Source organism: Bufo gargarizans, chromosome 6 (genome assembly GCF_014858855.1).
Source record: "Bufo gargarizans isolate SCDJY-AF-19 chromosome 6, ASM1485885v1, whole genome shotgun sequence".
Classification (NCBI taxonomy): domain Eukaryota; kingdom Metazoa; phylum Chordata; class Amphibia; order Anura; family Bufonidae; genus Bufo; species Bufo gargarizans.
Genome location: NC_058085.1, coordinates 32,351,132 through 32,368,731, shown reverse-complemented (window position 1 = coordinate 32,368,731; position 17,600 = coordinate 32,351,132). Strand labels below are relative to the sequence as shown.

The following is a 17,600-nucleotide window of genomic DNA, read 5'->3' as shown; positions in this document are numbered from 1 at the left end:
CCAATCTATTCTTAATGCAGCAGCCAGGGTCAAACTATCTGTCCAACGGTTACTCTGATGCCTCTGCCCTGTGCCAGTCATTGTGCTGGCTACCCATACTGCTCCTCCTCACCCACAAAGCTCTCCACAGTGCTGCACCCCCTACATCTCTTCTCTCATCTCTGTCTACCACCCTACCCGTGCTCTCCACAGTGCTGCACCCCCTACATCTCCTCCCTCATCTCTGTCTACCATCCTACCCGTGCCCTCCACAGTGCTGCACCCCCTACATCTCTTCTCTCATCTCTGTCTACCATCCTACCCGTGCTCTCCACAGTGCTGCACCCCCTACATCTCTTCTCTCATCTCTGTCTACCACCATACCCGTGCTCTCCACAGTGCTGCACCCCCTACATCTCCTCCTCATCTCTGTCTACCACCCTACCCGTGCTCTCCACAGTGCTGCACCCCCTACATCTCTTCTCTCATCTCTGCCTACCATCCTACCTGGGCTCTCCACAGTGCTGCACCCCCTACATCTCCTCCTCATCTCTGTCTACCATCCTACCCGTGCTCTCCACAGTGCTGCACCCCCTACATCTCTTCTCTCATCTCTGTCTAACACCCTACCCGTGCCCTCCACAGTGCTGCACCCCCTACATCTCTTCTCTCATCTCTGTCTACCACCCTACCCGGGCTCTCCACAGTGCTGCACCCCCTACATCTCTTCTCTCGTCTCTGTCTACCACCCTACCCGTGCTCTCCACAGTGCTGCACCCCCTACATCTCTTCTCTCATCTCTGTCTACCACCCTACCCGTGCTCTCCGTTCAGCCAATGACTTACGACTGACTTACACAAAAATCCGAACCTCTCTCTCCCGGCTCCAAGATTTTTCCGGAGCTGCGCCAGTTCTCTGGAATGCGCTACCCCAAGAAATCGGACTTAATCACAACATGCACAGTTTTAAGCATTCGCTAAAAACACATCTTTTCAGGGTGGCCTCTCACCTCCCATAGCCCATTTATCATTCCCTGAAGCTGAGCCTCCACTGCACCCAGAAGCACTTTGTATATCGGCTGCTGACCGGCTCATGTGGCTTTATAGCTGCTCCCCTATTCTCCCAAGATGGCTGGATTATCGCACATAACAAGCACTTCTACCTTTTGTGTCACCCCTATCCCCTCATAGATTGTAAGCTCTTGCGAGCAGGGCCCTCATTCCTCTTATTGTAATAATCAACTTGTCTGTTGCTATGTTATTTATGTTTGTACATGAACCCCTGAATTTTGTGGTGCTGCGGAATATGTTGGTGCTATATAAATAAAGATTATTATTATATTATTATCATACAGAGACAGCTCTGCTACATACACATCACACAGAGACAGCTCCGCTACATACACATCACACAGAGACAGCTCCGCTACATACACATCACACAGAGACAGCTTCACTACATACACATCACACAGAGGCAGCTCCGCTACATACACGTCACACACAGAGACAGCTCCGCTACATACACGTCACACAGAGACAGCTCCGCTACATACACGTCACACAGAGACAGCTCCACTACATACACATCATACAGAGACAGCTCCGCTACATACACATCACACAGAGACAGCTCCGCTACACACACATCACACAGAGACAGCTCCGGTACATACACATCACACAGAGGCAGCTCCGCTACATACACATCACACAGAGACAGCTCTGCTACATACACATCACACAGAGATAGCTCCGCTACATACACATCACACAGACACAGTCCTGCTACATACACATCACACAGAGACAGCTCTGCTACATACACATCACACAGAGACAGCTCCGCTACATACACATCACACAGAGACAGCTCCGCTACATACACATCACACAGAGACAGTCCCACTACATACACATCACACAGAGACAGCTCTGCTACATACACATCAACAGAGAGAGCTCTGCTACATACACATCAACAGAGACAGCTCCGCTACATACACATCACATAGAGACAGCTCTGCTACATACACATCACACAGAGACAGCCCCGCTACATACACATCACACAGAGACAGCTCTGCTACATACACATCAACAGAGAGAGCTCTGCTACATACACATCAACAGAGACAGCTCCGCTACATACACATCACACAGAGACAGCTCTGCTACATACACGTCACACAGAGACAGCTCTGCTACATACACATCACACAGAGACAGCTCTGCTACATACACATCACACAGAGACAGCTCTGCTACATACACATCACACAGAGACAGCTCCGCTACATACACATCACACAGAGACAGCTCTGCTACATACACATCAACAGAGACAGCTCTGCTACATACACGTTAAACTCTTAGTGACCACCAATATGCCTTTTTACAGCGTCCCAGCCTAAGCACTGCACGTGTCCCCTGTGCAGCGGAGAGCGGGGGTTAGGTTCTCACATGAGAGCTGCGCTCCTGCTCTAACATCCCGGACCGGCAGGAGTGCTGATCAGGGCTGTTTATCCCCCTAGATGCTGCGGACTCCCTCTGTCTCCCATCGGGGTGCCGATATGTGTAAAGGCCGACTGAGGCCTAGTATAGGACCCAAGCCTGCCTTGAGTATTTTCCAGCAGGCTGTGCCTCTCTGGTGCAGTCTGCTGGTCTATGTTAGTAAAGCACTGACATATAAATGCAATACACTATAGGGATAGTGCACCGTATTATAAAAGCACTCAAAATATTGCCTGTTATATTCCCCTTTATCAGGATTATCCCCATACATTCTGAATGGAGAGAAATCCGTTCAGGATGCATCAGGATGTCTTCAGTTCAGGACCGGAACGTTTTTTGGCCGGAGAAAATACTGCAGCATGCTGCGCTCTTTGCTCCGGCCAAAAATCCTGAACACTTGCCGCAAGGCCGGATCCGGAATTAATGCCCATTGAAAGGCATTGATCCGGATCCGGCCTTAAGCTAAACGTCGTTTCGGCGCATTGCCGGATCCGACGTTTAGCTTTTTCTCAATGGTTACCATGGCTGCCGGGACGATAAAGTCCTGGCAGCCATAGTAAAGTGTAGTGGGGAGCGGGGGAGCAGTATACTTACCGTCCATGCGGCTCCCGGGGCGCTTCAGAGTGACGTCATCCATGCGCATGGGGCGCTCTGGCGTCATTCTGGAGCGCCCCGGGAGCCGCACGGACTGTAAGTATACCGCTCCCCCGCTCCTACTATGGCAACCAGGACTTTAATAGCGTCCTGGCTGCCATAGTAACACTGAACGCATTTTGAAGACGGATCAGTCTTTAAATGCTTTCAGTTCACTTGCGGTGTTACGGATCCGGCGTGTAATTCCGGCAAGTGGAGTACACGCCGGATCCGTAGTAGAAAGAAAAGTAAAGAAGTTATGGGTCTTGGGATGCGGTGATGCAAAAAGATTTTTTTTCCTTTAAAAAAAATGGGTTTTATTGGACAAGAGAAGTAAAACTTTAAATAAATAACTACATGTATTTGGTATCGCTGTAATCGTACTGACCCAGAGAATAAAGATATTGTGTTATTTATACCAAAATATGATCGCAGTAAGAATTATAATGTAAAAACTGAGTGGCAGTATTGGTGTTTTTTCACATTTCCCTCCCAGAAACAGTTAATAAAAGTTTATCAGAAAGTAACATGTACCCCAAAATGATACTATTAATAACTACAACTTGTCCTGCAACAAAATAAGCCCTCATTCAACTACATAGAGGGAAAAATACAAAAGTTATAGCTCTTGGAAGGCGAAGATGAAAAAAGGGAAGAAAAACGCTTGGTCAGTAACGCCCAAAACAGGCTGGTTACTAAGGGGTTAAAGCTTCTGGTTATCAGCACCATTCACAACCAGCACAGCAAGAGTCCTGAGCACCTGACTCCTCCCACATATAATCACATGGGCATGACATTATGAAAGGTCCTTTACCTCCTCCAGCAGCACAGCCTGAAGACTGACTCCTCCCACACAAGGCCACATGGTCATGACATCATCACAGGTCCTCAACCTCCTCCATCAGCCCAGCCTGACTCCTCCCACACAAAGTCACATGGTCATGACATCATCCAAGGTCCTTAACCTCCTCCAGCAGCACATCCTGACTCCTCCCACACACAGTCACATGGTCATGACATCATCACAGGTCCTTAACCTCCTCCAGCAGCACATCCTGACTCCTCCCACACACAGGATCACATGGTCATGACATCATGAAAGGTCCTTTAGCCTACTAGTCTCCCCCTCCCCCATACATGTAGTGTCCAGCGGTGCAGCCGGAGGTATGTGTCCAGTCACTGCTGACAGAAGGGATTATTATTTTCCGGACTGACTTGTATTTTGTCATTACATTAAGTTATTCGGGGTGGAATGGTGAAATATGCAATTGCGCCATTGTTTTCTGGGGTCTATTTTTATATCTCTTATTATGCAGTAAGAATGATGTTATCTTTTTTCTGCTGGTCACAATATTTTTTTTTGTAGCCTTTTGTGCCATTTTTCTTTTTTTGCACTTTGGCATCTTTTTCATGGGTTGGCGGAGCCCAAAATCCACCAATTCTTGCACAACTCCTTTGAGGAGCCTGTGGGGTAATGGGCATGACTGGAGCTCTCCTCTTGGAATGTGTATCCCTCAAGAGTCCTGTTCTTTTCCTTTATCTCTTGAGAATCTGCAGTCGGAGGACTGAAGGGGGTTTAATCTAAACAGCGTACACTAACCCTTAACAACGTGGACCTATTGCAATCTATGTGACAGAAATAATGCGCCTTTACTGATAAGTAACTACACTCACCTAAAGAATTATTAGGAACACCTGCTCTATTTCTCATTAATGCGATTATCTAGTCAACCAATCACATGGCAGTTGCTTCAATCCATGTAGGGTTGTGGTCCTGGTCAAGACAATCTCCTGAACTCCAAACTGAATGTCAGAATGGGAAAGAAAGGTGGGCTACAACAGCAGAAGACCCCACCGGGTACCACTCATCTCCACTACAAATAGGAAAAAGGAGATACAATTTGCACAAGCTCACCAAAATTGGACTGTTGAAGACTGGAAAAATGTTGCATGGTCTGATGAGTCTCGATTTCTGTTTAGACATTCAAATGGTAGAGTCCAAATTTGGCGTAAACAGAATGAGAACATGTATCCATCATGCCTTGTTACCACTGTGCAGGCTGGTGGTGGTGGTGTAATGGTGTGGGGGATGTTTTCGGGGCACACTTTAGGCCCCTTAGTGCCAATTGGCCATCGTTTAAATGCCACGGGCTACCTGAGCATTGTTTCTGACCATGTCCATCCCTTCATGACCACCATGTACCCATCCTCTGATGGCTACTTCCAGCAGGATAATGCACCATGTCACAAAGCTCGAATCATTTCAAATTGGTTTCTTGAACATGACAATGAGTTCCCTGTACTAAAATGGCCCCCAGTCACCAGATCTCAACCCAATAGAGCATCTTTGGGATGTGGTGGAACGGGAGCTTCGTGCCCTGGATGTGCATCCCTCAAATCTCCATCAACTGCAAGATGCTATCCTATCAATATCGGCCAACATTTCTAAAGAATGCTATCAGCACCTTGTTGAATCAATGCCACGTAGAATTAAGGCAGTTCTGAAGGCAAAAGGGGGTCCAACACCGTATTAGTATAGTGTGCCTAATAATTCTTTAGGTGAGTGTAAGTACGCATAAAAAACGTAGTGAAAAAGGTAGATGTCCCTCACTCCCAGAACGGTAAACGCAGTGCAGTCAGGTACATAAACGTAGAGATGCAGGTTACCCCAAATATTAAAGAGTCTACAAGAGTCTGCAGTAAACACTCCCAGGGACCACCCTAGAGTATCAGAATATAAGGATTAGGACCCAGACAACTAATCAAGCATAAAGAGTAAAATAGGCAAGCATGAGACCAGCACAATCGCCACCTCCCCAATAAGTATAGACCAGTACAACTGCCACCTCCCCAATAAGTATAGACCAGTACAACTGCCACCTCTCCAATAAGTATAGACCAGTACAACTGCCACCTCTCCAATAAGTATAGACCAGTACAACTGCCACCTCTCCAATAAGTATAGACCAGCACAACCGCCACCTCTCCAATAAGTATAGACCAGTACAACTGCCACCTCCAAAATAAATATCGACCAGCACAGCCACCACCTCCCTAATAAGTATTAACCAGCACAACCGCCACCTCCCCATAAGCATAGACCAGCACAACCGCCACCTCCCCATAAGCTTAGACCAGCACAACCGCCACCTCTCCAATAAGTGTCGACCAGCACAACCACCACTTCCCCCATAAGTATAGACCATCACAACCGCCACTTCCCCCATAAGTATCGACCAGCACAACCACCACTTCCCCCATAAGTATAGACCAGCACAACCGCCACCTCCCCAATAAGTATCGACCAGCACAACCACCACCTCCCTAATAAATATTAACCAGCACAACCGCCACCTCCCCATAAGCATAGACCAGCACAACCGCCACCTCCCCATAAGCATAGACCAGCACAACCGCCACCTCCCCATAAGCATAGACCAGCACAACCACCACTTCCCCATAAGTATAGACCATCACAACCGCCACTTCCCCCATAAGTATAGACCATCACAACCGCCACTTCCCCCATAAGTATAGACCATCACAACCGCCACTTCCCCCATAAGTATAGACCATCACAACCGCCACTTCCCCCATAAGTATCGACCAGCACAACCACCACTTTCCCCATAAGTATCGACCAGCACAACCGCCACCTCCCCAATAAGTATCGACCAACACAACCGCCACCTCCACTACCTATGGCTTCTTCCGGGACATGAGGTGTGGATGGTACGTAGTGTTTTTTATTCACAGAGAGAGAATGGCAGCTCACCTTTGAGCGGTGGAGAGCACGGACATGCTAAGGCTGCACTAAATAGATAACCAACGAAAAAAGCCAGGAATAGAAAGTATTTGTCAGACATCCCACATGTTCAAACACACAATGCTCCAGCGGCTCCATGCACTTTGTCACATTTCTCAAAGTTGATACCGCCACGTGTTATACAAGGGATTCAGCGTGTCACTGGGGGTTAGAGTTATTCCATCATACCAGGAAAATACATAGAGTTCAATCTAAAGAAATGATGAAAGGCGTGCACAGCCTTACTGATCCCCATCCCGAGTAATCCTGACAGACAATGGCGGTGACTGTACTCATACCTCCACCTGCACTGCTGGGCACTACATGTATGGGGGAGGGGGAGACTAGTGGGCTTAAGGACCTTTCATGATGTCATGACCATGTGTAGGAGGGGTCCTCTAGGCTGTGCTGTTGGAGGAGGGAAAGGACCTGTGATGATGTCATGAACATGTGACTGTGTGTGGGAGGAGTCCTCCAGGCTGTGCTGTTGGAGGAGGATAAGGACCTGTGATGATGTCATGAACATGTGACTGTGTATGGGAGGAGTCTGTAATCACATGACTGGGTGCTATTCAGTGTATTCAGGACTTTGTTGTGCTGGTTTTGATCGGTGCTGGATGACCTGAAGTGTTGCATCGGGATGTAGTTACAGAGTGTATGCAGTGGAGCTGTCTCTGTGTCTTCTACAATACAGGATCCGCTCAGTGGAGATCTTCTATATCAGATCCTTCTCCTGATTGACCTATCAAGGATGGACAGGGACAAGATGGCGGAGAGTATAATAAATCTCACCCTAGAGATCCTCTTCCGGCTTACTGGAGAGGTGAGAGATTCTGATGATGTCACATTACATCATCTTATCTATGTTACTAACAGATGGACATGACTGGAGAGGTGAGGGACTCTGGAAATGTATGGAGTGATATTTATTACTGTGTCTCTCCATAACCAGGACTACACAGTAGTAAAGAAGACCTCTAGTGAGAGTTGTCAGGATCCTGTGTCTGAAGGATCAGGAAGAACCCTGAGCCCAATCACGGGGCCTCCACTTCATCCCCTGATACATGAGGAAATCAATAGAGAGAAGATCCTAGAACTCACCAAGAAGATGATTGAGCTGCTGACTGGAGAGGTGACACTGCTGGGAATGTTGGGACATTATACAGGAACGCTATGAAGAGATCTGGGTGATGACTGTACCATTGTATTGTCAGGTTCCTATTAGGTGTCAGGATGTCACCATCTATTTCTCCATGGAGGAGTGGGAGTATTTAGAAGGGCACAAAGATCTGTACAAGGACGATATGATGGAGGATTACCGGCCCCTCACATCACCAGGTAATAGACATGACTAAATCCACACGTCCTCTCATTATCTGTATGTAAGGAATTAATTCAGTTACTGGATGTGTTTCCAACAGTTAAGCAAGAGAGAAGAACACCTGAGAGATTTCCCAGTCCTCTTCTTCCACAGGATGGTTCAGGAGAACATCACAGTGTCCCACAGGATGATCAGGTAGATGGAGATAAGGTCTCATGAAATGTCCCCTAGGATCTGTAGGAGGCTGTGAAGATCTTGTTTTATCCACCAGTAGTATATGTTTTATCCTTGTACAGGTGAAACTCGAAAGATTAGAATATTGTGCAAAGTTCATTTATTTCAGTAATGTAACTTAAAAGGTGAAACTAACATATGAGACTCATTACATGCAAAGCGAGATATTTCAAGCCTTTATTTGTTATAATTTGGATTATTATGGCTTACAGCTTATGAAACCCCAAAGTCACACTCTCAGGTCCCCTTTGCTCAGGGGGTATGGATTAATTAGCTGACTAGAGTGTGACACTTTGAGCCTAGAATATTGAAGATTTTCACAAAATTCTAATTTTAACCTGCATTAATGCAATTCCATTTAATATTCTCACGTTATTCTCATTTTTTGAGTTTCATCTGTATAATGAGAACGGTGGAGATGGTAGGATTACAGCCGACCATAGACATTACATGTGGTCTGGATCTTCTCACAATTTTCTAGTTATGTAGTCTGCTGGTTGGAATAAGGAGCTAACAGTTTGGATTTATACAGGAGACCTGCAGATATTTAGGTCAGATATCTCCTGCTGTTCTATCATTTATGGTTGTCATTGTAATAACTGATCTTCCACACGACTTCTCCAACCGTCTGATGACTTCTATAATATGTGTTTCACAGCTTGTGAATCCGGGTGAAGATCTGAACAATATTAATCCTACAGAGACATATGCGAGGGGTGATGAGCAGAGTATAGAGGACATTCCCACAGATAACTGCCCAGGCGAGTAGTGACCACTAAATAAAGCAGAGAAGACCCACAGAATCTAATCCTTAACTGAATACATTTAAAGAGGTTTTCTCCTCTATAGAAGAAGTGGAATAAACTGTGAATAAAATATAACTTTTATTAATAACTATTAAAACAAAGTGGTGACCACTGCATGGAGACTAAAGTACCACTGGATAAATCAAATAAATATGGCACTCGTATGTCGCATTGGCAGATTGGTCCTCATCTAGTCTGGGAGTGACCAAACCAAAAATACAGTAGGGTATTTAATGGTCTCTTACTTGAGCATCACAGACTCTTCAAACAGCTGATTGGAGGGTGTATTACTGTAGTGCAGCGGCGACATGAAGCGCACGGCGTCATAGCAACCAATGACGCAGTGCGCTCCTGCTCTGAACAGGAATCCAGCCCGACATACCACGGACCGCCCTCGGCCACGGAACACAGCCATGTGCATTCGGCCTTAGTGAAGAATTTAATTTTGCTACATTGCTTGCAATTTATTTTTAATTGTTGAGATAGAAATGTTATAACATATTAATATTATTTAAAGTTATATTATTTGAAAAATAATACAAATGTATTCTTGGCAGATGACTGCACCAGGAGCTCAGAGGGACATGGGATATCTTCACAACACACTCAAGATGTATATGAACAGCATGTGATTATCCCAGATGCATCCTCAGACTTTCACAGCAAAGCTCCATCATCTGATTCTTTTCAATGGATCCGATCTTCTGATTTATCACAGACTGTTAAGCAAAACAAAGAACACAGAAGGGGTGAGCATCAAAGACCAGAGAAGCAATTTTCATGTTCAGAATGTGGGAAATGTTTTCAACGGAAATCAAATCTTGTTAGACATCTGAGAACTCACACAGGAGAAAAGCCATTTTCATGCTCAGAATGCGAGAAATGTTTTAATGCTAAATCAGATCTTGTTAAACATCAAAGAATTCACACAGGGGAGAAGCCATTTTCATGTTCAGAATGCGGGAAATATTTTACCCAGAAGCATGAGGTTGTTTTACATCAGAGAACTCACACAGGGGAGAAGCCATTTTCATGCTCAGAATGTGGGAAATGTTTTTATCATAAAGCAAATCTTGTTAGACATCTGAGAACTCACACAGGGGAGAAGCTATTTTCATGCTCAGAATGTGAGAAATGTTTTAATGCTAAATCAGATCTTGTTAAACATCAAAGAATACACACAGGGGAGAAGCCATTTTCATGTTCAGAATGCGGGAAATATTTTACCCAGAAGCATGAGGTTGTTTTACATCAGATAACTCACACAGGGGAGAAGCCATTTTCATGCTCAGAATGTGGGAAATGTTTTTCTCAGAAAACATATCTTGTTAAACATCAGAGAACTCACACAGGGGAGAAGCCATTTTCATGCTCAGAATGCGGGAAATGTTTTTCTCAGAAAACACATCTTGTTAAACATCAGAGAACTCACACAGGGGAGAAGCCATTTTCATGCTCAGAATGTGGGAAATGTTTTTCTCGGAAAACAAATCTTGTTAAGCATCAGCTAATTCACACAGGGGAGAAGTAAATGGACTGATCCCTTATTGGGGATCAAAGGGAATAAAACTTAACATTTAATGGTAATAAGATTAGAATAAATGGCACAAAAAAGGATGCAAAAATTAGACAAGCCCGGATGGGCCAAAAGACAAATGCACGACAATACACCAGTGTAAAGAATGGAACGTTCTCACCCGGATAGTTGATAGACGGACAGGTCTATATGGACGGAGCCTGGTAGGTGATGCCTCAGGGGAGAAGTCCGGTTCTTGGAGGGTGGTGATCACTGGAGAGCGTGCATTAATGATGGTACCGAAATTTGCTAGATGGTAGGTAAGGTCGGGAGAAATTCGTCCCTAGTGTGTCCCTAATAGAAGGGGGAGGGGGCTAGTAGACCCTACCTACCTATACGGAGTACTTGCTCCGCAAGGAGCGACCCCGTCCGGATACCTAACCCTGGTACGGGCCGTTGTCCCTAATATGCCCTATAAGTGTCCTGACGTGTCACGTTTCAGTTGGGAAAACTCATCAGGGGACGTAAAAAATACAGGGTGACAGGCAAAGTAGCGCCTGAAAAAGGAGCAATACTAATAGCCAGACGGGCTAGAAAGGCTGGATACAAGTATAGGAGCTAAGTCATTAAGCCAAAACAATGGCTAATAGACACTAAAGAATGGTCCAGTGGGGCCTATTCGAGCTCAGGGTACGGTCGGCCGACAGCCCCTGACTCTATACCCCTTGACTTGGGCCCTACAGCGACCGCACTACGCTTTAGGCCTATTGCACACGGCCGTTTTTTTTTCCCGTTTACTGGCCGTTTTTTGCATTCCGTATACGGTCCGTATTCGGAACCATTCATTTCAATGGTTCCGCAAAAAAAACGGAATGTACTCCGTATGCATTCCGTTTCCGTATTTCCGTTTTTCCGTTCCGTTTTAACATAGAACATGTCCTATTATTGCCCGCAAATCACAGTCCGTGGCTCCATTCAAGTCAATGGATCCGCAAAAAAAACGGAACACATACGGAAATGCATCCGTATGTCTTCCGTTTCCGTTCCGTTTTTTCCTGAACCATCTATTGAAAATGTTATGCCCAGCCCAATTTTATCTATGTAATTACTGTATACTGTATATGCCATACGGAAAAACGGAACAGAAACGGAAACACAACGGAAACAAAAAACGGAACAACGGATCCATGAAAAACTAACCGCAAAACACTGAAAAAGCCATACGGTCGTGTGCAATAGGCCTTACAGCGCTTTTTCTATGTGCCCAGACAGCCCACTGGCTTGCCAGCACTTGCGGTCCTGCTGTTAGGATTTTTTGTTGTCCGGTCCCACTGGCCTGGCCACCGTACCCTGAGCTCGAATAGGCCCCACTGGACCATTCTTTAGTGTCTATTAGCCATTGTTTTGGCTTAATGACTTAGCTCTTATACTTGTAGCCAGCCTTTCTAGCCCGTCTGGCTATTAGTATTGCTCATTTTTCAGGCGCTACTTTGCCTGTCACCCTGTATTTTTTACGTCCCCTGATGAGTTTTCCCAACTGAAACGTGACACGTCGGGACACCTATAGGGCATATTAGGGACACCGGCCCGTACCAGGGTTAGGTATCCGGACGGGGTCGCTCCTTGCGGAGCAAGTACTCCGTGTAGGTAGGTAGGGTCTACTAGCCCCCTCCCCCTTCTATTAGGGACACACTAGGGACTAATTTCTCCTGACCTTACCTACCATCTAGCAAATTTCGGTACCATCCTTAACGCACGCTCTCCAGTGATCACCACCCTCCAAGAACCGGACTTCTCCCTTGAGGCATCACCTACCAGGCTCCGTCCATATAGACCTGTCCGTCTATTAACTATCCGGGTGAGAGCGTTCCATTCTTTACACTGGTGTATTGTCGTGCATTTGTCTTTTGGCCCACCCGGGCTTGTCTAATTTTTGTATCCTTTTTTGTGCCATTTATTCTAATCTTATTACCATTAAATGTTAAGTTTTATTCCCTTTGATCCCCAATAAGGGATCAGTCCATTTACTCCATACATTTTGGGATTATCTTTGGTCAAGGCTCTAAGCTAGACCTGTGCACTTTTTTGTACACAGGGGAGAAGCCATTTTCATGCTCGGAATGCGGGAAATGGAAATGTCTTGGTTACCATCAGAAAACTCATACAGGGGAAAAGCCAAAGCTTTCAAGCAAGGGAAATTAATTTAAAGCACTAAATGATTATTGAGAAATTTCAGTATTTACCAATAAATGTCTTATTCAAAAGCATATAGAAACTTATTACTTTGCTTTTAAGATGGTGCAGAAAACAACATTAAGAGCACAATATAAACACTATGAATTGTAGGTTTTGCTGTGGAATTTTTGTGTATTTTAACAACTCAGTCATAGTCCATGGTAAAACCTCAATACAGGAATCGTGGATCCGCACAAATAATTGACTTGCTGTGAATTTTTAAAGCCACACCACAGGTCAATTTCCATGCGTACAAAATACACACAGTGGTATATGAGATTTGGTAGGTCTCATTGATTTCGTGGGTGCTGTATTACGCTGTAACCTGCAGCATGTGCAGTAGTATAAAAAAAAAGTTGTAAGTAGAGATGAATGAATAAAATAAATAAATCGATTCGCCGGTTCTCCAACTTTATTGGTAAAAGTTCGGTTTGATCCAAATATATTCACGTCGAATCGCATTAAAAAACTGATATTTCCTGGCTGCAGAGAGCCTTTATAGTGGTGTAGAACACACTATAGGGAGTGGTGCAGTAACACACATAGGGAGTCTGCTGTGGTAGTGAAATAATACTGTGAGTCCGCATGACATGCAGATGACAGGCGTCGCTCTTAGAATCTTATTTGGGCAGTTACAGGGCCAAAACTGGCCAAATAACTCAAGTATGACCCAAGCCTTACAGGTCGATGTTAGCGCCAAGGAGAAGCGCACTCCTTTTACACTGCCGTCAGCGGATTCCACATAGATGTCTACAGAACCTGTTCTACTAAACACTTATACAAGTAGAGCCGCCCTTCCTCTGATCCGTCAGAAAAATAACCCACAAAAAACGGATCCTGTCTGTTGAGCATCCGCCTTCACTCGGTCAGCATTTGGTCAGTAATCCATCAGTATTGTTAATGCAAAAAAAAAACTGGAGTGGATCCAAAACAGAGATGACACGTGAATGGAATACTTGCATGTCTTCTGTGTTTTGTACCCACTCCTGCTTTTGGCTACCAAATCACAAGCCAATTCTGATGGGGCCAGATAAAAAACTCCAAAATAGGATCTGGTCCAACAATTAACTTCCAAAATCACATAATTAGTTGAATAAAAGCCCCCTGTATGCCATCAAAATATCACAGGATGTGAGTATGAATGCTCCTGTTCTGAAAGGCCCCTAAATATGCAACACTACAAAGCAAGCAACATGAAGACCAAGAAGCTCTCCAAACAGGTCATAGACAAAGTTGTGGAGTAGCATGAATCGGGGTTGGGGGTATAAATGAGTAATACACTCACTGATAATCTGGTTACTGCATTACGACATGCAGTACTTTTAGTCTGGCTGCCTCTTGCCATGCGCTACTGCCGTAACTCCGCCCCACCCCCTTATAATAGGGACAGAGCGGCAGTCCGGGGGCACACGTGAACTAGCGGCAATACGGATCCGACAGGCTGTTCACCCGCCAGAACAGCCTGCTGGACTCCCCTTCCGCTAATGTAATACTACCCTAATACTCATTTCCCCAGTCGTCTCCAGGACAAAGTGATAACAACTCATAGAGGGACTACAGCACCTAGGACTTTGAGTTTAATGGCCACATCCTCATTGGCAAAAAATAAAAAAACAAGCCTATAATGTTTAGTAAAAGTATGGACCCTCTTCCAAGTGGCCACCCTGTAAATCTGTTCTAAGGGCTGTTTCACACGAGCGGATGCCGTGCGTGACATCCCCTCCGTGAATGACAGCCAAGTCCCGATGCGGACTGCAGAAGCACGGAGCAGTAACATGACTCATAATGCTCCGTGCCTCTCTGTGATCTCTTTACTACGAAATCACAGTGAGATAAAGTTGTCACTGTGATTTCGTAGTAAAGAGGTCACAGAGAGGCACGGAGCATTATCAATCATGATACTGCTCTGTGCTTCTGCAGTCTGCATCGGGTCTTGGCTGTCATTCACGCAGCGGATGTCACGCACGGCATCCGCTCGTGTGAAACAGCCCTAAGGAGACAGAGGCCCTTTCAGCCCAGGAGGTAGACACTGCTCTTGCTGAATGGGCTCTGATAGAAGGCAGAGGCTCTTTACCAGAGGCTCAATATGCTTCTGTAATAGCACGCCTTTTTCAACGGGATATTGAGCTCTTAGCTGCTTTCCTGCCTCTATTAGGGCCAAAAAACTACACAAATAGATTTTTGTCTAACCTCCATTCTCTGGTAGCATCTATATAGCGAAAAACAGCCCTTCTTACATCTAAGTTATGGAATTTTGCTTCCTGCTCATTCCTGGGGTTGGCACAGAATGAGGGAATAACAATATCTTGGGACCTGTGAAAGGTGGATACTACCTACCGTTGGGAGGAAATTGGGGTCCAACTTAAATATTAGCTTATCCTCTAAGACCCTAAGGAAGGGCTCCTGGATGAATAGGGCCTCACAAACTCTCCTAGCAGAGGATATTGGTACCAGGAAAACAGTCTTAAGGGTAAAGCCACCTGATAGACAGAGACTTTATAGGCTCAAACGGGGAATCTGACAAGCCTAAAAGAACTGTATTCAGGTTACACAGAGCTGCCATATTCTTAATTCTAGGCTTTAGCCTATCCGCAGCTTTTAAAAACCTAGAAACCCAGGGGACATCATAAAGACTAGTGTTATAGAGGGCAACACCAGGATACCACACCACTACTAAGTATTAAACAACGTCTTTATTTCAAATACATATATTTAAATTGCAATACATAATATAATTAATAAATAAAAATGGATACCAATGACCAATGTGGCAGTAGGTGGCGGAAAAGCAGCAATTCGGTCACATGATCAAACAAAAAGGAGATAAAAAGAATTCATGTACATGCAAATACGCAATACATTCAATACCTCCCTTAAGCCTCACAACTCCACTATATAAGCCGGCAGATCGCACAAACGGCAATAAGATAACATGATCAGACAGGGGGGGGTTGTAAAAAAGGAATACGCATAAATACAAATACGCAATACGTAGGGAAGTGGTGGTGGTCCAGCAAGCGCTGCGGTCTGTATTCTATTTAATTGTTTAAGCTCTCTGTCGCCTCTCTGCTTTGATTTGTGTATGATCTCTATATATTTGCCATTGACTTACCACACTGTGGGGCCTTACACTGGATTGATTTATGCTTACTCCCTAACCAGAGATAAGGGTGAGGGGTGTAACCTTAAAAAAAATCCCCTATCACACTTGCTATTTGCTGATTGTGACGGCCTACACAGTGGTATGTGTGAGGTTGCAGGGGGGGTTTCTACGTATTGCGTATTTGTATTTATGCGTATTGATTTTTTTACAACCCCCCTCCCTGTCTGATCATGTTATGTCATTTCCGTTTGTGCATTCTGCCGGCTTATATAGTGGAGTTGAGAGGCTTCAGGGAGGTATTGAATGTATTGCATATTTGCTTGTACATGAATTCTCTTTATCTCCTTTTTGTTTGATCATGTGACCGAATTGCTGCTGGTTCGCCGCCTACTGCCACATTGGTATCCATTTTTATTCATTAATTATATTATGTATTGCAATTTTAATATATGTATTTGAAATAAAGACGTTGTTTAATACTTAATAGTGGTGTGGTATCGTGGTGTTCTATTTGATTGGGGCCACACACTGATTGTGTTACTTTAATAGTTTGGTGTACTGTTGTAGAGGGCACCCAGGGCAGACACCGGTACCATTAGAGTGTTCGGGGAGAGAACCATATCCAACCCATCCTGAAGGAAATTGAGAAGGAGAGGGATATTGGGAGTGGACTAGTTAAATCTGTCCCCTCCCCATGAGGCGAATTTCTTCCACACCTTAAGATGTGCCCTAGAGGTATTGGTCTTCCTGATGAGCAATAGGGTACCCACCACCTTCTGAGATAGACCCAGACCATGGAGGATGGACTTTTTTTTTTTAACTTCTCTTTATTGAAAAGCAAAGGTAAAAACAGCGATCGGGTAGAGCAGACACACATCTCAATGCAGATTATGATGACACGCATGACAAGTACATAACAATTTCCATCCATTTGATGATAGCCTCATACATGTCAACAGTTATCTTTTTCCACCAGACCTTTTCTTCTCATTTTTATTTTTAATTTCTTTATTTATACTAATAACTCCCTCAACTTTCTCCCCCCCCATCCCTCCCTCCCTCATCTCAGATACTTATTCTACGCATATCTCCTTAACCCCTTAGTGACCACCCATACGTGTTTTTACGGCGGTCACTAAGGGGCCTTAGGCTGGGCCGCCGTGTTTTTACGGCGGCCTGGTCTAAGCGCTGCACGGCTCCCCCGTGCAGCGGGGAGCGCGGACCCGGCTCTCACATGAGAGCCGGGGCCCTGCTCTAACAGCCTGGACTGGCAGAAGTGCCGATCCGGGCTGTTTAACCCTTTACATGCCGGGCGCAATGGCGCCCGCTGCATGTAAAGTGGTGACAGAGGGAGCGGACTCCCTCTGTCTCCCATCGGCACCCCGAAAATGCGATCGCGGGGTGCTGATGTGTTGGGAAGCTTACCTTGCTTCCGTTCAGGGCCCCAAACCTGTC

At 45.2% G+C, this 17,600-nt stretch overlaps 1 protein-coding gene across 1 annotated transcript; it reads left to right on the top strand.

Annotated features, from left to right (window-relative positions):
* Positions 1 to 4,272: 4,272 nt before the first annotated feature.
* On the top strand, positions 4,273 to 10,845 carry LOC122941667 (oocyte zinc finger protein XlCOF7.1-like). Its single transcript, XM_044299079.1, has 7 exons — positions 4,273 to 4,289; positions 7,625 to 7,753; positions 7,883 to 8,062; positions 8,145 to 8,268; positions 8,352 to 8,446; positions 9,144 to 9,246; positions 9,849 to 10,845. Exons 2-7 carry the CDS (start codon positions 7,682 to 7,684, stop codon positions 10,820 to 10,822), a joined length of 1,548 nt encoding a protein of 515 aa, XP_044155014.1. The 5' UTR covers positions 4,273 to 4,289; positions 7,625 to 7,681; the 3' UTR covers positions 10,823 to 10,845.
* Positions 10,846 to 17,600: the final 6,755 nt, after the last annotated feature.